The sequence below is a fragment of the Fringilla coelebs genome (genome assembly GCF_963513975.1).
Source record: "Fringilla coelebs genome assembly, chromosome: 19".
Taxonomy (NCBI): domain Eukaryota; kingdom Metazoa; phylum Chordata; class Aves; order Passeriformes; family Fringillidae; genus Fringilla; species Fringilla coelebs.
In genome coordinates this window covers 9677258-9704630 of record NC_140045.1, presented here as the reverse complement: position 1 = coordinate 9704630, position 27373 = coordinate 9677258, and the positions used below count along the sequence as shown (strand labels likewise).

Below are 27373 nucleotides of genomic sequence, written 5' to 3'. Positions count from 1 at the left end.
TTTAGGGACGTTGCTGCTGGGCTAAAAGTCTTTTAAATGTACCCAACATCCTCTGCCCTGAAATCTCACTCTGCCCACATCAGCTGTGTGAGGAATCCCAGCACAGTTCCCATCCCTCACCTCCAGGAAGCTCCCAGCCCTTCTGTGTCCGAGTGCTCCAGCTGGGAGATGTTCTGCAGTGAGTGGATCTGGCCCCTTGCAGCCTTCTACTGGAGCCTCTGGTGCTGAAGGATACAAAGTCCAAGGCAGAGCCCACCAGCCTCATCACAGGGTTCAAGTGGCCTTTGGATCAAGCCCTTAACTCATTTCTTCCAATTATTCATGTTTCCCAGCAGCCACAATCCCAGTGTAGCCTCCACATTCAGCATAGATCTCATCCACCTCCATTTTTTTATAAAATAATAAAATACATTTATATATATTTATATATATACTATGAAAACTGTACAATGTTGTATGCAAAAAACAAAAAAGCATCTGAGGCCATCAAGTAATGCAACACAAATGAAAGGTTAGTCTTTGCTATCCTGGTACCAAATGTCAGCAGTTGCACAAATAGGTGCAATAAGAAAGCACAGGTTACCCCAAAACCCCACCTTGCAGCTCTCATAAAAACCCCTATACTGAACAAAACTCTGGTGAATAGGCAGGCTGCCAGAGAGCCTGGAGCAAAACTGGAAATGGTGACCCTCTACAAATCATGGTTTTGACATCTGAGATCCTCCCAAAACCGTGGACCTGCCAATAAAATCATTCCATTCCATTTACCTGGGGAGGCTGAAGCCATGCAGACACCCCAGTTTCTGCCCTGAAGGATGAGCTTACACACCCAGCCGTGCCAGAGCTCTGAGTGTGCTGGCCTCCAGAGGAGAAGTGCAGAGCCTGGAGTGCCCCAGAGGTCTGTGCCCGCAGGAGGAGCTGCCCAGGCACCACCTGGATGAAGCAGCTTTGGGCTGTTCCATGAAATCCTGGCACTGATCCCAGAAGTCCTGCTGGTGCTCAGCCTGGTCCAGCTCAGGCCTCGTAGAACTGCCTGTCCAGCTGCTGGCTGAGGCTCCCGCTGGCCAGCACCGTGTGGCTCACAAACTCCTGGGTCAGGGTGCTGCTGGAGCTCTCCACGTGCTGCGTGGTCACCAGCATCCCGTCTGCAAGGGGAAGGCACCAAGGGGGGTCACAGGGAACAGGGTCTGCTCTGCCCCACCACTCCAGGCAGGAGTTTTCCATCACAGAAAGGGGTGTTTAGGGACCTCTCCACACCAAGGGACCCAGTGCTTTGCTGTGCCACTCAAGGGGATGGATCTCCTGACAGCTCCCAAACTCTCCATGTTGCAGCATGAACCCACGAGCTCAAGTGGGATAACAGGGGACAGCTACATTGATGTGAATAAAGATGTTTGTCCCACTGCTCTGTTTCTGTCTGCTCTGAAGAGATTGAACTTGCAGGAAGAGCTATGATTTGGCCCCTAGCAATAGTGCTGGGGGACTCTCAAATTCAGCATTCCCTCCAGGACTGGGCAGCACGAGTGGAGATGGCTGCAGCTCTCCCTGGGGCAAAGCAGGGACACAGTGGAGGAAAAGGGCTGACCCTCTCCAATCCCACCTGATGGACCCTCCTCCCTGAGGTAAAACCAGCCTCAGACCTTTGGACAAGCAGAATTACCCTTTGTTTTCTGAGGGCTGCAAAGCAACAATGAGCCCCTACCTGTGAAATGGGGATCCAGAGAGGAATGGCTGATGCTGGTTTTGGTGGTGTATTCAGTGGGGAATTTGTAAACTTCTCTCATGTACTGCTGTCCTCCAAACTGGGAGAAAGCACCTGGGGAGAAGGAAAAGAAATAACAGTCAAGAAATAAAAAAGAGCTTCCAACTCCTCAATCCTGCACAGTGAGCACCAGCAAGCTCAGGAATCTTCCCTTGCTGATATCAGAACCAAGATCAGGAGGAACTGGAAGGACTGGGAAGGTCTCACAGTGGGCAGTAAGAAGCTGCCTCCAGGTATTGGTACAAACAGGTAGAAGTTTCACCTCAAGTGAAGTTTCACCTCAGTGTTTAAAGCAGCAGGTGTTCCCTCATTTAATGCACCAGGACTGGGACAGTGCTCACCAGGCACAGCACTGCCCTCATGGAAAACTGTCTCCATGTCCTTCATGGAGCATGGAGTCACCACTGGAGCTGGGAAGTGACTGCAGGAGTTTGCTCCTTGCTCTGAGAGGTTTCTCTTTGCACTCCACGAAGACAAGGGCACTGTACCTCTGTCCTGAGATTCAATGGTGATGAGGCCTTCTCTCTCTGGCCCGAAGCCTTGGGTGGTGTTGGCTTGCACTTTGAACTTGTATGGGACATTCTCACTCAGGTGGGGCACAGTCAGGGTGGTTTCCAGCTTGTCTCCTTCGACATAGATTGTCCTGGGCTCTCCTAATCCAGAGACACAGAGTGAGGAACAGACCAGAGTGATGGTCCCTCCATCACACAGCCCCTCAACTCTGCTGTAGGACTGCACCCACTTCTACTAAGGGTTAAAACAACCCCACTTCACTGCAGTGGGGAGCCTCAACAACCAACCTCCATGGGGTTTTGGCTGAGGTCCTTCCTCTTCCCAGCACATTTGTTAGCCCAGACCATGCAATGGCACAAAGTGCCAGGAGCCACCAGCTCCCAGGCCTGGAATCAGCCTCGTGCCCCGACTTTGTCTGCAAGCCACTCTTTTACTGCTCCCAGCCAAAATGCAGCAGATGCTGCCTGAGCTGGAGGTGCCCTACACAAGGGAGCTGTGCTGATGCTGTACCTCCTCCGTGCAGCATCTCACAGGTGATCCTGTAGCCCAGGATGGGCCCGTTGGGCTCGCGGGGTCTCTCCCAGCTGAGGTGCAGAGAATCCGGGCTGAGGGCAGTGAAAACCAGGGGTCCAGGGGCACAGGGGGTGCTCAGGGTGAAGGGGGTACCTGCCAGGGCACAGGGGACATGTCAGAATCACAGCAAAGGCAGCCTGGGAGGGATCTGCACAGAGCATTTATGGAATGAGCTGGAAGGGCTCGGCTTCCTGGACAAGGAGTGCGAAGTGCATGTCTGGGGAAGAAGGTCCTGCTCCAAATGGAGAGGAAGGAAAGGAGAGGTGAGGATGTGTCAAAGAGGAGAGAAAACAGCCAGGCCAGCACTGCAGACAGCAGCAGAGCCATCAGTGCCACCCTCCTGTCCCCAGCAGCTCACCTGGCACGGGACTGAGCGGGCTCTGCGGGTCCACCTGGGACTCGATGGTGATCACTCCCTCCCTCTCGGGGCCCCAGCCCTCCTCGCTCTGCGCCTTCACCTTGAAGATGTAGGAGTGGTTGGGCAGCAGATCCTCCACCACCACCGAGTTCTGGCTGGGGTTGGGGATGGTGATCCTGTGCACCTCTCCTGGGACACACAGGGAGGAGGATGTCAACACCACGTTGCAGGCACAAAGACAGAGCTGCAGCTTTCACCTAAACTGCGTCTCAAACAAACTGCCTGCAAAAGCCATCCAGGGTCCCTCCCAACCACCTGCATCACACCCTGCCACCAACAATGGGTGGTGCAGGTTGAGATGTCTTTCCAAAAAAGGCTTGGGACAAACAACAGCTTCTTGAAAAACTCAAGGAGATCAGACAAAAGAATTATATTTTCACTAATACTGCCCTGAGATTCATGTAAAAATATTTTCACTTCAATCCTTCTTCCAAGTCCCGTGTGTTGAAAAAAAAGTCATGCAAGATGGAGAGAATCAGTCAAAAGGGTTTTTTTTTTGGAGGAGAGATGATTCCACAAGCAACTCCAGGACTTGCCCTCCCTCTTGGAGAGACAGGGAATGAAAGCTGTGAGGCAGCAGATTTAGGACCCCGAATGGCAGAATGGTTGAGGCTGGAAGGCACCTCTGGACACCACCTGGTGCCATCCCCCTGGCTCAGAGCAGGGCCATCCCCAGCCAGCAGCCCCAGGGCAGACTGTCCAGCACCCAGCATCCCAGCCAGCCCCGTGGCTCTCACTGACCTCCGCTGAGGAGCTGGTACTGCACGCTGTAGCCCTGCACCTCCTTCTCGCAGCGCGGCTCCTGCCAGCTCACCTTCAGGGACGTGGGGCCCAGCGCAGAGAACACCAGGCGGGTGGGGGTGTCAGGGATGCCCAGGGGCCTCCTGGAGTCTGAGGCAGAAAGGGAACATCAGGATGGAGATGTCTGGGATGGGGGCTAAGGGGGCTGGGGGAGAGGAGGGGGTGGTAGAGGCAAATGTGGGATGGTCCTGATGGTTCGGGGAGAACGTGAGGTTGTCACCTCTGCAAGCTGACCTGCCATGAGGGGGAATGGCTGGCTCTGCACAGCCACAGGGATGTCCCACGGCCTCAGGGTACTGAGCCTGGGTGGGACAAGTTAATGTAAGCAACGTGCCCCTGCGGCAGAGAGCCCAGAGAAGGGGCCTGGTGCTGGCTGTGACCTTCCTCACCCCTAAGCACCCTATTCAGAAGCTTCATAGACTTCATCAGGTGTAGGTCAATTAAGACTGGCCCTAATCTACAGCTAAATCAGCCCTCCAGACTCTGTTCATGCGTCCTGACACCACCATGTCCCAGGTCTGGGTGCTCTTCAGCTCATCCCACTGGGACACAAGGCTCACAGTGAGCACAGCAGCCTCCCAGGTGACAGACAGGGACTGAAGCCCCTGGCTGACAAGGAGCTTGCAGAGGGACATCTCATAAGGAGCACACATTCTCCCCAAGAACACTCCAGAGGCCTGTGGAGTAAGACTGAGAACAAGAAGCTCGTTAGGAATGAAGGGAATGGGGACAATGGGGTGATCAGAGCACGGTGGCAGCGCTGGTGGTGAATGTTAATCAGTCCAGGTGGGCTGAAACCTGCAATTCACCTGCAAATGGAAAGGTGATGTGATGGAGGTGCAGGCTGGGTCAGAAGGAAGATCAGCACAGCACACAGCAAGCCATGGAGAGGAGGTTTGGGGTGAGCAGTGGATGGCAGCAGCTCATGGGTGGACGGTGGCTGGGCTGTTATGGGATGTGTGGCTGGGAGGAAGCACTGGACAAGCTGTACCTATGAACTTGCACATCCCTGTGGACCCATCAGTCATGATTACAGAGTCCCGACAGCCAATGCTGGGGTAGTAACCCTTCACCTTTGCCCTGCTCCTGAAACCCACGTCCCGGGGCCGGAGGAGTGTCCTCCCAGCATCTTCCTGGATGGGAGGGAGGAGTGTCCCTGGGTAATCTACAGAAGTGGTGCAAGAAGAAAGAGAAAAACACCATTGGAGATTCCAGAGCAGGTTCAGCCCAGGCTCCTGCACAGGTGACTTTTTAAGGCTCAGGTTTGAAGAATCTTTAAGCCACCTTCTGTCAGCACCAGCTGATTGACACATGTGGAGCTGAAGGGCAACCACACTGCTGGACAGAGTTAGGAGAGGAGACATGAGCTCTCCCTAGAGTGCGAGGATAAGGATGGAGCTCCCTTCCCTGAGCACCCTGCCTGTGAGGGGTGGGACCCCTTTCCAAACAGGTCTGGAAGCAGAAAGGCCTTAGCAAAGCACCAAGACACACCAGTAGTGGGGACATGACCTTCTGGACCTGTGGGTCGTAGGCCACCTTAGCTGTGAGCACAGTCCTCACCCCACGAGGACTTGAGGGTGCAGGTCCAAAGACAGTCACAGGAATGGAAGGGCAGGGCAGGTCCCATCCCTGTGCTACTCACCGTGCCCCATCAGTGTTGTGGAGTAGTCTCTTGTCAGCGAGGAGCTGCCCATCACCCTGTGCTCCTGGTGCATGTGGGAGCTCAGCTGGTGGTAACTGGTGTTGGCTGTCCTGGTCAGGGTGCCACTGGCACTGCCGGGGAAGGAGAAGTCCACCCGGCCATTCATCAGGTGCTCTGTGGAAGAGGGCACACCATGAGGAACGTGGGTGTGGACAAAGCTGCTGCTCCACTTCCCACGGGGAGGAAGCAGGAGGCATCGTGGTGCCCCCCCTGCCTTGGCTGAATCCCAGGTTCAGCCACTCTGGAAGGTGATTCTGGAATGCTACATCTAGAACAAGCCACAACACCCAACACGAGACGCAGAAACAAAGAGATAAACAAAGACTTCTCCCTGCACCAGACACACCCATGGTGCCCAAGGTAACTCCAGACCTCGGCCTTGCTGGGGCACTGCCTTGTGGTTGTCACCACATTTTCCCACATCTCCCCTTAGACGCAAGCAGTGGTTTGTAATTTCGGATTTTAAAAAAAGGTGGAAGAAGGAAAGCGACCCTTTATGGAGGAGGTTTCTCCAGATCTCATTCTGGATCCCATCTCAGCTGGATCTGAAAAGCAAACTCCACTCTGTTGTTCTGGTCCTCGACAGACAAATCCCCATCCCCTCCCAGCAGGCCAGGAGAGATCAGCCACCTGTGAGAGAGCGATTTCTGTTTAACAGTCCAGCAGACCTGCCCCAGAAGCTCAGGGCACAATTACTGTGAAGAGCTGCCCTTGGAGGTGGCACTTAGGAGGTTTCATCTGAGTTTGCTCCTGCCTCGAAGGTCCAGCCTTTGGTAGAAGCAGCTTGCTAGCAGGCTCCCAAGTTGGTGCCGAGATGGGGGTTACCTTGACACGCGTGTGAGCAGCCACACCAGGACAAGGTTTTGAAGCAGATCACACCAACAGGAGGGTGGGCGCACAAGGGGAGGCGGGGGCACAGAGCCTCTCCCCGGGCCCCTCGGCTCAAAGCAGGACGAGACAGGACACTCAGCGCCGTAACGGAGCCGCCCTTCACCTGCTTGGGGCCGGGGCGTCCCGCTCCTCCTCGCAGTGCCGGCAGCCACAGCGCTGTCCTCCTCGGGGAGCGGCCCCTCGGTGTCCGAGGAGAGGCGGCTGCTGCCAGAGAGGCGGGGAATGGTTTCTGGTGGGAGCCTCCAGGTGATGCGGCGAAGGTCCAGGTCTTCTCCCAGCAACGGCACAAATTTCCACTTGGAGCCTTTTGGGACAAGGCAAGCACTGGTGTTGGCACGGGCTGCAGGGGTCAGGGTGGGCCACCCACCACCTCCGTGCTGCTTGCTGGGGAGAGGAAGGGACAATGCCTGTTCACAGCCCGTGTTCCAAGCGTGAGCTGAGGAGTTCAGGTGGTGCAGCCGTCTGGTAGGTGGAGAGTGGTGGGAGCGTGACATGCAGGGGGCTCCTCAACCCCCGGACTGTTTTCCAGCCCTGTGTCCCTCATGACAAAAGGTGAGAGGCAAAGTCCCACCACACGCCTGTCCCTGCACGAAGAGTCTGCAACAATTGTCCTCTGCTCAGGAGAGGTTTCATCACTCCTTGATGTGCACTCAGGCTGGTCGGACTCCTCACGTTCCCATCACTCTTGGGTCTGAAAAGACCAGGGACTCACTCTTGGTTCCCAGGCCCTGGAGAACCCTCCAGAGAAGATCCTACAGACACACCTCATCATTTCACTTATGGCTCATGTCCCAGCACTAGACCAGGAAGTCAGCCTCCTTCAGAAAGTGAAGGGATGGAGCAAGAGAGGCCAGTGCCTTCCCAGCGCTGCTGCGTTCCCTCGTGTTGGCTTGGCCAAGGCCCTGAGCATCCAGGGGACTCAGAGGTTGTGCCCTTGCTGGTGCTTGTTTGCTGACGTCTCATGGTCCAGCCAAATGGCAACACAAAGGGAAGATGAGCAGGGAGGGCCATGAAAAGCTCCTCTCCCACGCCACACTGAGATTTCTCTTTGCCCCATGGCTACAACAAGGAGGCACTGGCCTTATTTACACTGTGACCAGCCAAGTGTTCCCATGGATGCAGCTACTGAGCTTTGGAAAGGCTGATTTCCACCATCTCCACAACTTGGATCTTCCCATCCCTGAGAGATGGAAAGGAGCAGTGAAGCTCATTGCTGAAAGCTGCCATTAAGGAAAATGAATGTTAGAAATGACCTTTTCAAGCTCAGAGACACAAACCTGAATCATCGGAGACACTGGGCCTCTTGCTGCCGGCTGGGGAGCGGAGCACGTCTGTGCTGTACATCAGGTAGCTGTCATAGTCCTCACCTCCCTCTGCATCAATGATGGGGACATCAGGGATGATGGGGACTGCAAGAGAGGTGGAAAGTGCCATTAGGCAAGCAGCAAAAAACCACACAAGCAGCAAAACCCCCTACAATGCTCAGGCTGGCTCTCAGCATTCCCAGGATGGCTGGAGCAGCAGAGCAAACAGGAGGTGGTGAAGCAGTCGGGGTGATGATGGGGAGCTCTCCCCAGCACTGCTCCCGTCCCTCTGCCCCCTGCCCAGGCTGGCACTCACTGGACATGGGGCGCTTGGGCTGCGTGGCGAGGTTGATGGTGGCTTCTCTCTCGGGCCCCCAGCCCGCGCCGTTCCTGGCCCTCACCATGTAGCGGTAGGGCTGCGACTCGCGCAGGTTCTCGATCAGCACCACGCGCTTCTTGGGGTCTTCCACCAGCACCTTCTTCAGGGGCCCCACGGGTACTGCAAGGCACGAGCACGCCTGTCACCCACCAGGCACAGAGGGCCCCACAACACCCCACATTTGGGCGTCAGGATACAGCCTGGCTCTGCTTGTTGTGAGCAGCATCATCTCAGGGTAATTCCCAAACCCAATGCTGAAGTCAACCTACAGGAGAAGCCTTCTGTTGCTGGTGTGTCACAAATAACTCCTTCCTGGCACCCCACCCCTTCATCTAGACCTATGAACTAAGTTTTTGGGATGAAAATCAACATAAAACACTATGGAAGTGAATGGGAACAGAGATTTTTGACATTTGCAGAGTTAAATGCCAACTGGTGATTTTTCTGTGCTCTTTCCATCAATAAGTGACCCAACCAAACCCCAGTTCTCAAAAGAAACATTCTTGGAGCTGTTCTGGCTCTGCTGCTGCTGTTTGGGACCTGACCATCCTGCAGGAAGTGTCCTCCAGCCCCTCAGCCTAGCTGGACTGCCCCATCCAAAAATGAGCTCTTACCGTTGTCCTCGTTGACAAGGCCATAGCTGACTTCATAGGCTGTGATCACCCCGTTGGTCTCGGCAGGCTCACCCCAGCTCAGCTGGGTCACGGTGGAAGACACGATATTGAAAGCCAAGCGCCCGGGCTCGCTGGGCACTGGGGAGGCAAAAGCAAAGGGTGCCCATCACTGTGAGTCAGGAACCCAGAGCTCCCCAGATCACAGCTGGGATGCGGTGGGAAACACTCAGGGCTTGACCCCAAGAGCACCAGAAGCTCAGGGCTGGAGCCCTGCCCCCAGTGCTGGGTGCAGAGGGACAAACCTGCTCCCACACGGAGGGCAGGAAGGTGTGGGGCACTCACCCTGCCCCCGGTGCTGGGTGCAGAGGGACAAACCTCCCCCCACATGGAGGGCAGGAAGGTGTGGGGGCACTCACCCTCCTCCAGCGTGCGGCAGCGGACGATGTCCGAGTAAGTCCCTTCTCCCACGGCGTTGTAGGCGCAGACTTGCATCTCGTATTCGGAGAAGGGGTAAAGGTTGGTCATCTCTGCTGATGGGGTTTTGACATCAATGAGATGGGCTTCTGACTCAGGGTCTCCCTGCATCCAGTATTTCACCTGGCAAAGCAAGTGCAAGCCATGATTCCTTCAGAACCTCACATGATAGGTGAGAAATTCCTTGTCTCTTTCTAAATCAGCTCTGGGAATGATGTGCCATTCCTATGAAACGGGAGGCCAGGACAGTCTGGAAGTGATGGAACTGGAGATGAACCCACCAGGAATCTTTCTTGCATATCCCTCATCCACTAGCAACGGTCCCTCAAGGATGGAGGGGACCAGGAGGGGTGAACTTCCCCCATCTTTTGGGTGTGTACTTGGACCCCTTTGGTACAAATGTCTGTGTGAAACACCTGCAGGAGGGGACCCACACTCTTCCCCGGGATCCACTCACCCCTTACCTTGTACCCCAGGGGTTTTCCTGGTGGAGGAAACCACTTGAAGCTGATTTCCCTGGAGCTGAGGGCACGGGCATCGGGATTAAGCGGTGCACTCAGGCGGCCTTTGGGGGACTGGGGGATCTGGGCCAGGCCAGTCATCGAGGGGACACCATCCACCAGCTCTGCAGACAAGAAAGTTTACATCAGTGCCAGTCCTCCACCCTGGATGAAAAAGAAGGAAGCGTGCCTCTCTCAGCACTGCCCTGCCATGCTGTGATAAATACATTATTTATGTTATTGACCCACTTGATGACAGTTTTGCTTGTCCAGCCGCAGGAACCACCACACACCATTCATGGCAAATCCTACCTCTCCCTTATTTTTATGGCTTTTCATTCAATTTCCCAAGGAAAAGGAGTTCAGAATCCATTCTAATTCCTTTACAGAGGGAGACGATCCATCTTCTCCCCCCCCACTGACTATTCCCACTCGTGCCTCTAGAGGGGGACCCAAATCTACCAGCTGGAGCTGGAGGAGCCTCGCTGCGGCTTTTTGGGCGAGGACGGAACTCTGTGCGCCGCATCGGGGTGGGCTGGTCTGGGGAGGAGGTCCCACAGCCCCCGCAGCCGCTGCCACTGCCCGGCTGCCAGCCCCTACCTGGGTCAGCGATGGTCACCGTGGTCTGGGGGTAGCGGCCGATCTTGGCGCCGTACTTGGGGTGGAGCAGGTCGATGGCAAATTGCTTGAGCTGGCAGTTGTTGAGGAGGGTGTCTATCTCTGTCAGCTCCAGCAAGGGCACCTGGACCTCCTTTCGGGTCTCCCCAGGCTGGAAGACCAGCTCACCCTCCGTGAAGATGTAGTCCTGGAGGAGAAGGAAGAGGGGCGTTCAGGGTGAGGCTGGATGGGGCTCTGAGCAACCTGGTCTTGTGGAAGGTGCCCCTGCCCATGGCAGGGGGTTGGAACAAGATGGTCTGTAAAGTCCCTTCCAGCCCAAACTGTTCCATGATTACAGCCTGCAGTATCCATGAGGAGATTCCCAAAGAGCTTCCCCTCACCCCCAGTCAATCCTCATTTGCCTCCCAGTGCCCACAGCTCCAGGGGCAGTTGGTACCCTCTGCCTCAGGCACAGACATCCTCTCAGGTCCTCCCTCCCCGAGGGAGCAAGGGATGGAGAAGAGTTTACCCGTGTGCTGACCTCAAGCCTTGGGTCCCCTCTGTCCCAGCCACATGCTGATAACTCCTCTCCTGCATCCCCAGGGCTGGCCTTTTCCCAGCCCCCCATTCTCCCTCCTCCCTGCCTGCCAAGGCCAGGAGCTCCACGCTTACCCTGCCATTCTTGGCGGTGAGATCCCGGGTCCTGTAGGTGACCTGAGATTTCCCGTTGTCTATGATCTCCCTGAGGACAGGGATCTTGGCCAGCTTGTCAAAGCGGCTGTGGGAATAGGCTGGCTGCAGGAAGGTGATGAGGCTGCTGGCTGGAAAGGGCAGGAGAGAAGGAATGTGTCGAGCAAACAGACAAAGAATCACATCCCAAACAGGTGTCCTCCCTGAACAGAGTTCCAGTCAACCACGGGTGTGAACTGTGCGTGAAGTATCATTGGAGACTTCCCCACTTCCCATTTTGCTCCCTGTTCTTAACAGCCAGGTGGGAAGCAGAGGGAAAGTGCTGGGGATGTTAGCACAATAACATCAAAGAGGTTCTGCTTCACTCCAGCGCTCAATGAACTGGAGCAGCAGAGGAATACGGTCAGCCCTTAATCTGTCATGGAACTGGCAGCATCTAAACATCTTTGTGATGGTCAAATGTTTCCGTCAGCAGGGAAGATCACCCTCCTTTGGATGCATTAAAGGATGCTCCAAGGCGACTTCAGGAAGGAGTCACCAAGCAAGTCTCTGTTCTGGGACCTGGGGGTGCTCAGATACGCAGACTGTGCCTCACAGACCACATCAGTCAGGACACAGGACACTGACATACGGACACCTCACAGGGGACACTGACACACGGACACCTCACAGGGGACACCTGACACACGGACACCTCACAGGGGACACTGACACACGGACACCCCGCACACGGGACACCCTGCACACTCACAGCCCCTCACCTTGCTCCTTGATGATGGTGATGTTGACAACCCTGCGCCCGATCTTTGCGATGCCGTTGGGGACCTCGATGGCCTCCACCTGCAGCTGCTTCTCATCATCATCATCGTCCCTGATGAAGAGCGGGACACGGACGTCCACCAGCTCCACGGCCTCTTGGAACTCCACCATTCCCTGAGCATCTGGGGGAAAAGACAAGGGTGAGAGGTGGGAAATAACCCCTGTACCCAGCCAGGGGCCAGCACCCGGCTCTGCTCCCTACCTTGGTCTGAGGTCACCGTGTAATAACCCGGTGCAACCTTCAGGTCATTGAAGGCCTCGTGGGAAACGTGTTTTTCCACAGCTTTGACGATGTCTGGCTTGGCTGAGTAAGGGGCAGTGAGCACTGTGTCCACAATGGTGTGATCCTGCCTGGAAGGGGGGAGGGAAGGGCAGGTGAGAGCTGAGACCAGGAAAACTCATCTCACACAGCAGCTGGGGGGGACCAGTGAGTGTGTGGGGCACTCAGTCACCCCACACGTGTCTGTGCAAAGAGGGAGAAGCTGCACCAGTGAGCTGCAAATTCCTCTTACCTTTTCCCAGAATTAGGCTGTAACCTGGGGGAACAAAAAAAAAACCAAACCCAAATCAGAGTGACTAACACCTTTGGAGAGACAGAGTGCTGTGTGAATCACAGCCCTGTGCAGGCCTGAGCTGCAGCACTGCCCTGCGGGTGCCAACCCATCCCACAGAGCCCCAGCACATGTTCCCTCCTGCCCAGCTGCTCTCTCCTGCCCTGGGTTTCCCAAGGCAGCAAGGAACATGCCCACAGGGGAGACCACATCAGGATCAGGCTGTGGGGAGGAGATACCACTCCCTGCTCAGCACTGGCATCCCCAAATTCCTCCCAGCCTGCACCAGGCACTCCTAAGCTTGCAGCAGGCTGAAACTTTTGAAGCCAGTGGGAATTCTCCCATTGAGCACCATGCAACCAGGATTTGCTCCTGCTGCTCCAGAGGCAATTTCAGCTGAGATCTCCTGGGGGAACCCTGTCCTGCAGGAGTCTCTCCCCCACTGACTCACCTGAACTTGGTCTGCTGGACCTTATGGCAGCCAGGAATGTGCTTGAAAACCTCGTTCAGCTGCAAGGAGCAAGAGGGACTTTCATAGCATATCCCTCACTGAACAGGATGTGCTCAGCAAGCAGATGCTGCTGCCACCACACACAGGAGCCCTGTGACCATCCCAGGCCCTCCTCCCTCACCCTCCCTCCTCAGGTTTCATCCCAGGACACGGCAAGAGGCTCCAAATTGAAGCCAAACAGGAGCTACAGATCACATGCCCCAAAGTAAACCCAGAATCTCCACGAGATACTCTGCCAGCTCTTACAATTGTGACCTTAAAAATTCTGCTTTCTCACAAAAGAAGAAAAACCGTTCCTTCCTCTCCATAGCTGTGGGTTCCCAGGGAAGGGGCACTGCCCAGCCCCCTGTGTGACTGTCCCCAAGGCCACCCCGAGCCCCCCTTGTGCCCAGGCTCCTACGTTCTCCTCCACTTCCTTGCGCAGCTGCTCGAACTCCCGGGTGTCCGCTTTCATCAGGTTCTGCGTGAAAAGCCGGGCCAGCCTCAGGGACAGCCCGTACGGAACTGGAAAGAGAAATTCCCAAATCCAGCTCCGTCCTTCTCGGCCAGAGAGCGAAGCCACGCAGCAGCTGGAGGCAGGGCACGCTCACCGAGCTCCTTGGGGCCGGTGGCCGCGGCGGAGGCGGCGCCCTGCCTGTGGACGTTGTTGTGGATCCTCCAGCGGACCGTGTCCCGGCCCTTGAGGGAGCCGCTGCGCACCAGCGGCGTGTCCAGGTGGTCGGAGGACATGAGGCTGTGCCGCAGCATGTAGTGGTCCTCCTTGAAGCCAACGGTGCGACCTGCAGAGCCAGGGGCGGGTCAGAGCCGGGGCGCACCGGGGCGACAGCGCGGATCGTGCTCTGGGGGATGCTGAGGGTTCCCACCGCGCTAAGGGTGTTGGGGTGCCGGCAGGGGAGTGGGATGGAGGAGAAAGGGGGGCTCAGGGGTGGGGAGAGCACATCTCGCCAGCTGAGCATTACAAGGTCAGGGAGAGCCAGCAGTGGGACTCCCGGCAGGGCGTCCCAGGTGTTGGGTTTTAGCTTTTATAGAGATGGGGTAACTGAGAGGTGTTAGAAAAAAAATTATTCTATGATCAGTCTCAATGAAGGGTGAGACATAAGAGATGTAAAACTCAACCCCATTCTATCAGAAGCTAATTTCTTCGTTATAATACTTTATAAATGTTTTTCAGCCTATTAACTTTTACTATACAATATTGCTATTACTTCTAACACCAATCACTTATATTTTTACTCCACATAATCTTATGCCAATGTATCTTTCAGGATTCTAGTATCTAAAATATTTCTTCTTTTTATAAAGCCATATTTTGAAACTTATTTCTAGTTCAATCTCTCTCTCAACAATGTCATCTCAATTCCATAGCCTTCCTAACTCAACACACCTTATCTCAGGATTTGCATACAGATATACTTTGAAAATCCTTTACAAATCCATTTCTCACACCAAGGTGTGGGGCAGGGAAGAAGAGTGGGCCAGCAGCTCCAGGACTCCTTGGCTCAGCCTCTCTGCTAGAAGCCTCTCCCTGATCCACCTCTCCAGCTCAGAGGGGAGGATGCTCACCCCAGCACACCCCAAACCCAGGAAGGCAGTGCACCCCAGAGCCCTTCCTCCAGGACCAAGGGCTGGTACCTCGTGAACAGCAGGGAAGCAGGGCCAGGCAAGCCTAGAAAACAAACAGCCAGAGACACAATCACTTTGTGGCCAAGGACAAAACCCCTCCAGGTCTCCATCAGGGAGGATCCACACCAACAGGGATGTGTGGGCAGTGGGTGGAGGGGGCTCTCAAGCTGGTTTTAGCTAGATGGGGGAAATCTGGCTAAAATTTCACCAGCAGCTCATGTTGGCAACAGCAGAGGGTTGGATACCACAGGGACATCCCCTGTGAATCTGGTCATACTGTTGGCTGGGTGAATTCTGGAAATTTGTCATGGTTTTGGCCATATCTAGTTCTCTCCCCAGGCTGGGGAAGCCAGCTGAGACACTCACCTTGCAGCAGGCACAGAACTTCCAGCAGAGCAGGAGCAGCAGCCCCAGGAGCAGGATGAGGAAGATGAGCAATGGGATGAGCCAGAGGAAGCTCCCAGGTGGGCACTCTGCAAGTGACAGCAGCAATGTCACCTCCAGGCATCAGCCCCGTGTGGGGTGTGCAGGGAGGGAGGGCAAAGGCTGGACCACAGCTCTCTGAGGGATGGAGCAGCCCAGTTAACCTTGGCAATGCCTCACAATGAGAAATGCTGTTCAGGGAGGGCTATCACACCTCTGTCACACCCAGCCATACCAAAGGGTTGCAGCACCTTGCAGCAATCCCTGCCCATGGCAGCAGGGAAAGGCTCTGATCTCTAAAGGTCTCTCTGAGGGTGCCACATTCCACCCCTTACAGTTGATGGGACAGACAGTGTCACCCACCCGTGTCACACAGCAGGGTGGGCAGGGAGGTGCTGCCTGCAGCTGACCCTGCCCAGGGGCACAGCAAAGGGACAAAGCAGGGACTGGGGGCACCGTGGAGCTGGTCACTCTGATCCAGATCCCAGGCTGGACATCCCCTGCTCACCTTTATTCTTCTGCACACGGACGGTGGTGTTGGGGAGGACACTGGGGTCTCCCTCCAGCGTGTAGTGGTAGGTGCAGTCATCATCCTCATCCTGGAAGGAGCAGTACTCACCAGCCTCCTCTGTGGGGAGAGGGGACATGTGTGTGAAGTCACCTGGGCCAGGAAAGCCTCGGGGAGCAGCCCTGCGTGCACACACACCCAGAGCAGGGCACGCAGGACACACCACACGTGGCTGTGGCTGTGCCCAGCTCTGCTTCTCATGTTACCTTTCTTCAGCTCCTCCACCATCTGGATCTGGAGGTGGCAGGAGCTGCAGTTCCCTTTCAGGTTGCCTGTCCCCCAGGTCTGGCAGCGGACACAGTCCCGGATGCTCTCGCACACAGCCTGGAAGCCCTGGGCAGAGGGGGGTGGGATGGTCAGGGACACCCCCAGGAGTGGGGGAGGACACAGCCTCTGAAAGGCAGAGCTGGAGAGGCAGCTCCTCCTCCCAGAGTCAGGGCAAGGTCCAGGTCAAAAAGAGAAGTCACTGACAACAAGCAGCTAATGAAGGATTTATAAGCCCAGTTGGCTCCAAAATCTCTTATACCAACAGCCTTCATTTGGGCAGCAATTAGATCTTCTCCAAGGGTTTCAGTGGCCTTTCCAAAACGTGATCAAGCCAGCTTTCTCCATCTCCACTGTGGGATTTGCCCGTGTTTGTCAATGGGGAAATCGAATGTGCTCAAGGCCAGGTTGGGTGGGGCCCTGAGCAACCTGATCCAGTGGAAGGCGTTCCTGCCCGTGGCAGGAGAGTGGGAATGAGATAAACTTTGAGGTCCCTTCCAATCCAAACCAGTCTGTGATTCTATGAAATGAGTTTTTTCCCAGTCTTGAGGCAAATCAGAACAAGCCACAAGCTGAGCCTCAAACCAGGGTGCAGATAAACACAGACAGACTCTCAGCAGCTGCTGCTGGTGAACAGCAGGGCAAAGAAAGCCTGTGGCTACAAAGCAGCTCCAGTGCCAGACCCTGTCTGGCCACAGGACAGGTGAGACCAACCCTTGCTCAGGATTTTGTTCCTGACTGAGATGTGCCTTCATCTCTGCTTTGCCTTTCCTCCCTGAAGGCTCTGCATGGGAATAAATGACGAACCCAGAGGGACCCACCAGGGAGTAGCTGATTTCACAGGTGGAGCTGGTGTACAGCGAAGCCATGTCACAGATGCATCTGCCACATTCACACCTCCCGTGGTTGTTGCAAATGCCCTGGGAGAGAAGAGGTGACAGCCTGAGAGTGGCACTGGCAGGCAGCAAAGCCCCTCAGTGCCCAGAAATTCCAGCACTGGGGCAGCTCGCAGCAGCCCTGCCGGGGGAGGGCAGGGCAGGACCTACCCCTCGGCTGTCGATGCAGGTGTCGTTGCTGGTGGGACATTCACAGCCCGGGCCCGCCCAGCCGCTCTCGCACACGCAGGCGCCCCTGGAGCATCGGCCACGATCTGCGGGGAGAGCAGGGATTGCCTGGGCTCCAGGGCTGGGACATTCCCCCAGCCCTGTCCGGGGCTCCCCCGCTTTCTTTGGGGTGCACAGGGGCTGCAAAGGGGCTCCAGGGCATCCTCCCTGCACTTCTGCAAGCTCAGAGTCCGTGCAGCCCATCACTGGTGGCACTGTGATATTTTCTGAAAAATCCCTTTGCCAGGATTTCTTCTCCTGGGAAGCTGAGAAGCTTCAGCTTCTCCCTGTTTTGCTGCTTTGGAATGTGATTTGGAGATTGTTTACCCAGTATGTGAATTGTTCTAATTTAATGACCAATCATGGTCCAGCTGTGTCAAGGCTCTGAGGAGCCACGAGTTTTTATTATTTGTTCTTGTTCTGCCTTCTGATGTATCCTTTCTCTTCCTTTAGTATAGTTTTAGTATAGCATTCTTTAATACAATATCATAAAATAAAAAACCTGCCTTCTGAGAACATGGAGTCAGATTCCTCATCTCTCACCTCGTCCTGGGGACCCTCACAAACACCACAACTGGTCACTCACCCCCCCGTGGCAGTGCCACCAGTGCAGGACCCCCTGTCTGTACCCCAGCACACCCCTCCCAGCCGGGGGCTCGGGGGGCTCTCACCGTTGCAGAGGAAGCCGGAGGTGCGCGGGCACTGCAGGACGTCGAACTCGCAGAAGGCGCCGTCGAAGCGCAGGCTCTGCCCCTCGGAGTAGCACTGGCACTTGCCGCACAGGCACTCGCCGCGCCCCGAGCACGGCTCCGCGTCCCCGGGCCGGATGCAGCCCTCGTTGTTGGGGGAGGACGCCGGGGAGCAGTCGCAAGTGTCGCCTCGCCTGGGGACAGAGATGGTGCTGAGAGAGGCAGGAGCGGAGCGCACACAGCAGGGTCCGGGCAGGGTGCCCGGGGCACGGACATGTGTCACTGCGGGTCCCCGGACCCTGGCAGGGGTGCGGCTCTGGACACCGCCCTTACCAGCCCGGGTGGCAGATGCACTGTCCGCACACAAAGTTCCCGTGGAAACTGCACTTGGGCGAGTCCAACTCTTGTTGCTGGAAGTGAAGAGAGAAGAGGCATTGCTGAATGGCCCATCTGTCCCCAAGGCCATTTCAGGAATCAGAAAGGCAGATGCAAGGGCAAAGTTTTGCCCTGAAGAGCAAGCTCTACCACAGGACACCACCCCGAGCTGGGAACAGGCAGTGATGGAGATCCTGGCCAGGCTGAGCATCACTGAGGGGTCGAGCAGGACCCGCAAGCATCAGCCAACACATTCCCAGCCCGGGCTGGCAGGAGGAGGACCCCTCCCTGCATGACCCCACCTGTTCACAGGGACACACGTCGCAGATGACAGCAGTGGACACGGTGAGGCTGTCGCTCAGGGACGTGGGTTTCACGTGGATGACTCCGTGCCGGTCCTTCTCGGGGAGGCTGCAGACGTGCTGCCCACCAACGTACTCCAGAGCCTTCACGTGCATGTGGAACTTGCTCTGAAGGAAGGGACACACTGCAGGGATGAGCCAGCTCTGCTCCATCCCAGCTGGACACGGAGAGCTCATCCCCTCACACGTGCCTTCCCTCTGCTGCCATCCGAGGACTTACCACTTTCCCACGGGTGATGTGGAAGGAGCCGGATTCTGTCTTTTCAAATTCTGGGGAGGTGAACTCTGTCTTCAGGGCTCTGGGGGTGAAGTCAGCCCGGATGTCCATCTTGGAGCGGATGCGCTGGGCACCAGAGCATAAACACAGCGTTGATTTTCAGCAGTGACCACCCCGTGGCCTGCTCCAGAGGGGCCACATCCTGCCCTCTGCCTGCTCTCCTGCCCAGGAAGTGCCCCCTGCCCTCCCTGTGAGCCAGGGTGAAGCTCCAGAGAGCCCTGTTACCTCAAAGGCTGTGCGGAGCAACTCCACGATATTGGAAGAGTCTTCCTGGAGCACCCCAATCTCGGAGATGGGGAAATACTTGTGCAGCTTCTGCAGAGAGACAGGAGTTCAGGAGCCAAGGCCTTGAGAACTCTCTATCATGGGAGTGGGCTCTGCTTTGAGACCTCCAAATGTCCCCTCCAACCTAAATTACTCTCCAGCTCTGTGCCTCCACTGCTTTACGAGAAGCAGAAACCAAGACAGGGAGACCTCTAGGAGCCTGGCTTCCTGTGCCCAGTAAAACACCCTGAGACCTCCCACACCCTAGAGCAGCCCCCCAGCACCGTGTGCCACCCTCCCAAATACCGAGGTGTTGGTTTAGCATTTGGGGACAAGCCATGGGAGAACACTTGGGAGGTCCTGGAGGAAAGGCAATCCCTGGTGTCATCACTGCCGTGCTCTCCTCACCTCATAGTAGCTGTAGGAGTGGTTGGTGACAGCAAAGATGGGGATGATGTTGTGCTGGCCCAAGAGGCGCACGAGGGTGGGCACTGAAGGGTAGTCCTGCTTGGTGTCATACACGTAGGTGCCGTGGCTGTCCAGGTGACACTGCTCGTCGTTCCTTGCCAGGATCCCTGCCAGGACGTTGGTACCATCAGCTTCGTAGTGAAAGGCAGACTCGGTGGAGAACACGAGCAGGTGAGTGCTGTCCTTTCTCCAGCCAATCTTATCCTGCAGCCAGGGAGGGGGAGAAGGAACCTTTATCTCTGTGCTTCCCAAGCCCCTGCACAGCACTTGCAGCCCTTGGCAAGCCAGCACTGACAGGAGCTGGAATACCCAAGGGACAAGGCACCACCTGCACCTGGCAGCAATCACAACCGGCCACGTGTCCCCAGGAATCCCAGCACCCACCCACACCCCCAAAGCACAGGGCATCTCCCACCCAGCAGCTCAGTGCCAGGCACATGTGTGTACAGGGGGCAAGCCCACGCTTCCCTGGACGTGTCTGGAGCTGTGCTCATCCCTCAGCCAAGCAGCCAAGCCCAACTGGGCTCTTTTCCAGGGAGCAGAGTTTCATCACCGCAGGCATGGAGGGGGACAGAGCAAAGAGCACACACAGGGTGCCCAGCAAGCAGCTCCTTGCTGGGCATCAAACACCAGGACACGTATTCTAAGGCTGTGGGAAAATTGGGAATGTAAAACAGCTTGGCACTGGGAGTGTGTGGCTGGGAGGGAAAGAACCAACTGTAGCTGAACCAAGGTTCCCTGGCTGCCCTGTCAGCTCCCCGGTGCACGGCTCTTCCGCTCATCAGTGGGCATCAGGAAGAGCCACTCCTTAAAAACACAGCCCTGGCCACCCTCACCTTGCACACAGCTGTCTGCAGGATGGCATCAAAGCCGCCCTCGGGGGCGTCCAGGTTGCCGGAGATGCGCTCCTTGCGGAGCTCCTGGCTGAAGTGGTTGATGTTGCTGGTCAGGCGGATGACGTTCTTGAAGGAGAACGGGGAGTCGGCGTTGTGCCAGGGCTCACGCAGCCTAGGACAGATGGAACCAGGGGGCTCGTGTGGGCCAGGAGCCGAGGGATGCCGGGGTGCAAGGAGAGGAGGTGTGGGGAGAGTCCCTCAAGGGAAGTCACGGAGCTGAGCAGCTCAGCCACCAGCACTGAGGGAGAAGGGATGAGGGCAGAGACAGAGGAGAAGACAAGATGAGCAGTGTGTTGTGGCAGAGCAGGGAAGGTGTGAAAGCAGAGGATGACACTGCTGTCATTGTCACAGTGCTACAGCAAGCCCTGAGGGGTGGGGAGACCAGGGAGGACACTGGCAGTGAAGGCAGAGAGAGGGATGGAGGCTCTTGCACTGAAAGCCACAGAGAAACAGAGGGCACTTTCCACTCCCTCTACTCCCACCTCAGGGACCCATAGGGCTCACTCACTTTTCGGGTCTCATGTCTGTCTGAGGGGATGAGACTTTGTCCACAAACTTGCCAAATCCAATGGTGTAATTGGAAGTCAGGGCTTGCAGGAAGTCCGCTGGGAGGAGAGGAAAGGAAGGGGGAACACACATAAATAAAGAGATGCCTGTGAGCTCCCTCCTCCGGGGAAAGAAGTCTTTTTGTGGGCATCTTCTCTGCTGGTGGATTCTTAGATAAGATTCCCAAACTGTCTTCTTTAGGATCTTTGGGCTTTTATAGGGCAGAAATCTACATCCCCCTTGGTGCCCCAACACTGGAGTTCCTGCAATAGCGCCCAGCAGGTTCAGGATGCCAGAGGCCCTGCACAGACCAGCTCTGAGGGGCAGCAGCTGGGCTGGAAGGGGAGAGCATGTGAGGATCCCTGCAGGACCAGAGAAACATCCCCACACAGGGCTGCACAGAGATAATGAAAAGCTCTAATTAAAACAGACACCTCTCAGCCCATTGCCAGCTGCATCCCCCTCGCTGGTGCTGGCAGAGGACTCGCAGCCATAGGCAGGAACGAGCTGCCTGCCTTCATCGGCACAGGAACAGGCTCCCCTCTTCTCCCAGCTCTGCCCTCACCTAGGTTATGCCCCATGCTTTTGAGGTTGTCCAGATCATCAGACATGGAGTAGGAGAAGTCCATGAGGATGTAGAGATCCACAGGGCTCTCCTTGGGCTGGAAGACATCCATGTTGAAGCTCATCTCCTCGCCAGCCCGCAGCCGCATGTACATGGCCTGGGGGGACACCTGGGTCCTCTGCAGGGACATGTTGATGCTGGAATTCTGTGAAGGAGAGTGACACGAACGGATGGACTCCATCTCCAGCATGGTGCAGCAAGGAAGAGGCAAGGAGCAGGGGGAAGTACAAAGGCAGGGATGAGCACGTCCCCCTCCCTCAGGTACTGTCCAACAGCCTCCCCCACAGCCACTCGTGTCCTGCCAGGCACCTCCTCCAGAGGGATGTGAGCATTTTGCCCGCATCTGCTTTGTCTGCAAAGGCACCCCAGCCTGGACCAGGGCCAGTGGCCCTCAGACCCTACATAAATAGCAATCTGGGCTTTGTATTCTGCCTGCTGAGGGGCCTAGAGAAGGCTGAAGGACCCTCAGGAGAGGCTGAGCACTGGCTGTGTCCCCAGCACGCACCTTCAGCGTCCTCATCTCTCCCTGGGTGTACACGATGCTGGCCTCGCCGCAGCCCGAGCGCAGCAGGTTCTCCCGCAGGTCACAGCGCGGCTCCTCGAAGCTCTGCCAGGGAGCAAGAGCAGCATCAGAGCCACAGAAAGCACCAGATCCACTGGGAAAGGGGGAAATACACAGGGCAGGAAGCAGCATCCTGTGCCTAGAGCATTATGAGCCTTTTGAGAGCAGGAGAGGGGCAGAGAGATGGGGACAAGTATCGCACAGACCCACCAGTGAGTTGGTGGTCACAGCAACACTGGGCTGTGTGGGATAAAGCTCTCCCTCCTTCCCTTGCACACAGTTTTTGGTGCACTGTCATTTTCTCATAAACCTCTGTAGTGCTGCAATTCTGCCCTGGACTCCCCTCCCTCCCTCCCCATGTTCCACACCAAAAGGAAATCCACATTGCAGCCTTTCCCATACAGAAGAGAAGCTGATCCAGAAGCTGCCCCTGCTCTTGTGTCCCTGTCCCCCTGAGGGTGGTGGGATGCTTCCATCAGCAGGGTGGGAAGAGGAGCCCCAGGCTGCCCTGCAGGGTCTCACCTCGTCGGTGCAGAAGGAGCAGTCCTTGTCCACCCGGATGCACTCGGTGCAGCTCTTGGCCCGGGACAGCACACAGCGGTTGTCTGCCAGGAAAGATCAGGGCATCAGGGATGGGGAAACAAAGGGAGCTGTGGGAGAAAGGCTGATCCCATGGAAAAATGGAAATTTTGACTAGTTAGGGGAAACTGGCTGCAAAAGAGCAGCGGGGTAGCATGGGAGGGTCCCCAAAACTGGGGAGATGGAAAACAGCAGGAAAAGCCCACAGCAGGTGTTCTCCACATGAAGACTGGTGTTTCTGAAGGCAGGACAGGTGCACAGAGTCCCCAAGGGGAGGTGGCAGACAGGGCTACCATGGCTCCACTCACTTTTGCTCCATTGGCAGACGCTGGTGGCACAGAGCAGGGACAGGAGGAGCAGCCTGGCGCATGCCCGTGGCAGCACATTCATCCTCTTCCTCCTGAAATAAAGGGATTGCTGCATTGCAGAGAGCCAAGAGGTGGAAAAGGACCTGGATGTGACCAGGGCAGCTCCCACAGAGCCCCTTCCCAGCCCCACCAGGGTGGGACAGCCCTCACATCCAGGGCTGGAAACAATTGCTGAGCTCTGCAGGGCAGGACACAAAAACAAAGCCAAGGATGGTTTGTGCTCTGCTCAGGCATCTGCAAAAGGCTCAAAATTCCCAGTAATGCCACCCCTGTCCCTGGAGTTGGGGTGCACAGCTCGACATCAGGGGTTGGTGCAGGCAGCTGGTGCACAGGAGGCTCCTGGGCAGAGCCCAGCACCATCCACATGAGTGAGCACTGGCCAGGCAAAGACATTGCTTTTCCTGGCAGGTTAGGGGAAAAAAAAAAAAAGAAAAAAAAAAAAAAAGAAAACAAAGTGACTGTCCACATCTCTCCCCAAAAGCAACACTAACCCCTCCCTTGAGCTATTTCCTATCACACTAAGAGTTTCCAGGATGGTCAAGCCAACAATAAAGAGAGGGTGAGGTCTTGGGAAATGCCAGGCTTGGAGCTTTGGACTCGCTGAATGAATCTGTGGTTTTGAGAGCCTGGCAGATCCCCTTTGTCCTGTCCAGGGCAGCAGGACCCCTTGATGGACACAGAGGTCAAATCCTAAACAGAGTAAACCATTCAGTCACCACACGTGACTGAGAAAACTCGGTGCCATCCAGAAGTCAGCATTTGGATGTGGTAAACAGAAGGCACAAAGCAGGAACTCGAGTTCTGCAGCTGCTGTGCCAGAGGCTCGTCCTCACACCCAGCAGGGCAAGTGAGAGCAGTCAAGGAAAAAACAACTGTGTAAAGATATCATTAAAGCATCTCCTTCCTGGTAGATGCAGTTGTGAAATATGAAATGTGAATAAATTGTCTTATAGCTTCTTGCTGTGTCAGCCCTGACTCTAAAATGAAAAGAATGTGAAAACCACTTAAAACAGGGAAAGGAAACAGGAAAAGTTGTTGCGTGCAGTAACGATGTCCAAGTTCCCCGAGGGACATCCAGCACACAGAGCAGTCACATGGAGACTCAGCCACTCACAGCCTGCCCTGGGCTGCAGGGAAACCCCTGGAAAAACCAGCCTGGTCTCAGCAGCAGCAGATCACACTTGGCCTCTGCAGCCAGGGGAATTCATAGAATGCAGCAATCGCTGTGGCACAGGGCTCAACCACAGCATCGCTCCCGGGGGCTGCGCTTGGCCCCGTGTGAGAGCCACTGGGCACACAGCAGCAGTGCCAGGACACTGGTGTCTCATTCCTCCTGTCAGCTGTGCCCAGAGGGATTTACCTCTGCCATCAATGCCCAGTGGCTAAAAGTGAAACACGGGAGCCTCAGGGCAGCATCTCTGCAGGGAAACCCTGGGAAGCTTTGCTGTTCCTCAGGACCTGCAGCCAATGTGCTGTTTTGCCAGTGAGGTTCTTTTCTTATGGTTCAAGGTACCAGTTGAGCAAGGGAGCTCCTCTGCTTCCCTCCCTGCCACACTGACAGCCAGGCCATGTCCCCAGTCAGGCCCTTTGCAGGGTTGGCTTTGGGTGGTTCCTGTCCCCCCAAGTCCCATTGCAGCGCTGGCTCTGAGGCCAGCCCTGCTCACCCAGGACATGCCTGTGGCCTCCTTCAGGGACAGTCCTCACACCAGCACTCGCTGGCAAATATTGTGTCACTTGCTACCAACACAGGTGGCTTTTGAAGCCAGGAAAATCCCTTTATCCCCTGCTCTGCCCCAGCCCAGGACAGCGCTATGGAGATGTGGGAGGTGCCAGGCAGAGGTGGGATGAAAGGGTAGGGAAGAAATCCTCAGAGCCCCTGGAAGGACCACACAGTTGAAAATATCACTTGACCACGCAGCAAATCCCATCTCCCACCATGGCATGGGCCACAAGGCAAGGACTGAGTATGGGACCAGAGTGCTCAGCTCACAAGGACCTAATGCCTCTTCCCTTAATCACCAGTTCAGAAAAAGTCACCAAGGAAGGGATGGACACGCCCTGGTCTCAGGCACATAAATTACCGTCACGTCTTTTCAACTGCTGAGATAAAAGGCCATAAAATCCTGCTCAATATCAACGTTCTGTTGCCCTGTGAGCCACCAAACTTCAAGGATTTTGCTGGGCAGATGCCAGCCTGCTGGGCACTGGTGGCACAGAGCATGGCCACTGAGGAATGCAGCCTGCAATATGCCTGCAAAAATATGGGAGTGGCCACCCCTTGCTTTCAGAAGTGTTCTCTGGAAGGGAAAATGCCACTTCCACTTCAGGAAAGCTGCAGGATTTGGTTGGGTTTTCATGACAACAACAACAAAAAATAAATCTGTTCAGTTGTGCAAAAACAAGGAGAAAGAGCAGCTCCTGGCTGCACATAGACTTCCTACCATTTCCCAGACTTGCTCCAGCATTTCCTCCTGGTCTCCTCTTGCTCCCCCAGCCTTTGCCCTGCCCCTCAGCACAGCCAACAAATCTGCTCCAGGAATATGCCAAGAACTCCTGAGCCTGGAGAAGCTGGGGCTAGCTACCTCATCCCCAAAAATCCAGGCTGTGCTCCAAACAAACCATTGGTGCAATAGGACAGAAGGACAGGGTTGGAATGGCAGATGGGGGAGCAAGGAGCAGGTTGTGATGAGCCACAAAGCAACAGCAGGAGCCTGATCCCAGCTGCCACATGGGGCACACCTGGCAGGATGGGACATGGGAGTGGGAAAGTGAGGGAGATGCTCAAGCAAGGAGTTCCCAAGCACAGCCTTTCCTCTCTTGGGTGGGAATTGCTCTTTTCATGGCTGCAGCCATGGGGGGCTGTGTGGGGCTGTGCAGGGGACTGACCCTGGCCCATGGCATCAAGGACCATCCACGTGTCCATGTATGCTGAGGATGGGCACTGCAGCCACAGCCCAGGGGACACAGCTCCTGTTCTCCCCTGCACAGGGTGGCACAGAGCTGCTGGGACCATGCTCCAAAACTTGGAAATTATCATGCCAGACTCCCCAAAACTACCAAAAACTCGACCCACAAATCAAATAATCTCTTACACACAAAATCCTACTGGTCTTGTTTTGTTTGCTTTCCCCATCGATTCCCCCTCCTTCCCCAGGCATGCTCCTGCAGCTGGGAGACTCCATGTGAGTGTCTCCATTTGTTGTTTTCAGCTCCCAGGTTGAGTTCCAGACCCCAGACTTGGCTCCCAGCACCCTCCAGCCAGGGACAAAACACAGCAGGACCAGCCCGGGCACCCACACGGAGCTCTGGGGGCTGCTGGTGGCTCTGGCTCCATCTCCTCCCGCTGCCCCCCGAGCTCGGGCAGGGGAGAGCCCCGAGGGGCAGAGGCAGGAACGGCAGGACCCTGCCTGGGCTCTGCCCACATGGCAGCACAGCCCCGGAACGCTCCCGTTCCCTCCATGAGCTCTTCCTGCCACTTTCCCAGCTCCATTGGCTCCACAAGACAGTTTTCCCTCCCCTCTTTCCCCTCCGTGGGTGCTCCTCATCCCCCTTTCCCCCAGCTAACCCACGCCTGTCAGCCCCCTCATACCAACCCTCCTGCCCATGTCAGATCCACCGATTTGCAAACACCCCAACACCTGCAGCGAACCCTGAACCCCCCGCTCTCCCCTGGCCTTCTCCTCCAGGACCCCCCCTTCCCTTGCGCCCCCCTTGCAGGGGCGGCCACCAGGTCTGGCAAACCCCGCTGGGCTCCGCGGGTGCGAGGCACCCACAGCCCGCTGGCCTTGCACACTTTCACCCGTGGAAGCTTTCCCTGCCTGCCAGCTCCGAGGCACCACAGCCTTTCCCCCTGGAACAGAGCTGAGGGACGGGGCAACCCCTGAAACTCCAACAGATGTCCCCAAAGGGCTCTGCTCGGCCGTGGCACCCCCGCACCGCTGCCGGACCCCCACCCAAATACCTGCGGACACAAACCCGGACCCCCAAAGCCCTGCTCGCTCAGGAGCGTTGCCTTCCCCTGCCAGCCCAGAGGTGCCCGACTGCCCGAAGCCGGGGCAGGCAGAGAGAACAGGCGGGCAGGGGCCGAGCCCCGCGCTCCGTGTCCTGCCCACCTGCCCGCGCGTTAATTCACTGCCCGCTTCATCAGCGCAGCCACGTTCAAGCGAGCCGGACGCTGCAGAGCACAGATGAATTAATTCCACAAACCTCATTAGCGCTGGGTCTGACTCAGAGTCCAAATCCTCTGCCGCAGCCCGAATAACCCTCACACCAAGCCAAGAAA

The 27373-nt window shown here is 56.2% G+C and overlaps 1 protein-coding gene across 1 annotated transcript; it reads right to left on the bottom strand.

Annotated features, from left to right (window-relative positions):
* Nucleotides 1–549: 549 nt before the first annotated feature.
* Nucleotides 550–27373, bottom strand: ITGB4 (integrin subunit beta 4). Its single transcript, XM_084218388.1, has 41 exons — nucleotides 27298–27373; nucleotides 23032–23123; nucleotides 22667–22749; nucleotides 22088–22189; nucleotides 21523–21727; nucleotides 20920–21016; nucleotides 20352–20523; nucleotides 19456–19719; nucleotides 19009–19098; nucleotides 18727–18849; nucleotides 18447–18614; nucleotides 18103–18179; nucleotides 17752–17963; nucleotides 17024–17127; nucleotides 16799–16897; nucleotides 15920–16046; nucleotides 15654–15773; nucleotides 15089–15195; nucleotides 14732–14765; nucleotides 13690–13878; nucleotides 13500–13603; nucleotides 13040–13098; nucleotides 12550–12573; nucleotides 12240–12388; nucleotides 11980–12159; nucleotides 11201–11349; nucleotides 10532–10736; nucleotides 9896–10056; nucleotides 9374–9554; nucleotides 8958–9095; nucleotides 8281–8463; nucleotides 7938–8069; nucleotides 6764–6964; nucleotides 5710–5883; nucleotides 5059–5232; nucleotides 4008–4157; nucleotides 3207–3395; nucleotides 2786–2941; nucleotides 2251–2415; nucleotides 1703–1816; nucleotides 550–1145 (listed from the first exon to the last, which is right to left on the bottom strand). Exons 1-41 carry the CDS (start codon nucleotides 27300–27302, stop codon nucleotides 1015–1017), a joined length of 5589 nt encoding a protein of 1862 aa, XP_084074514.1. The 5' UTR covers nucleotides 27303–27373; the 3' UTR covers nucleotides 550–1014.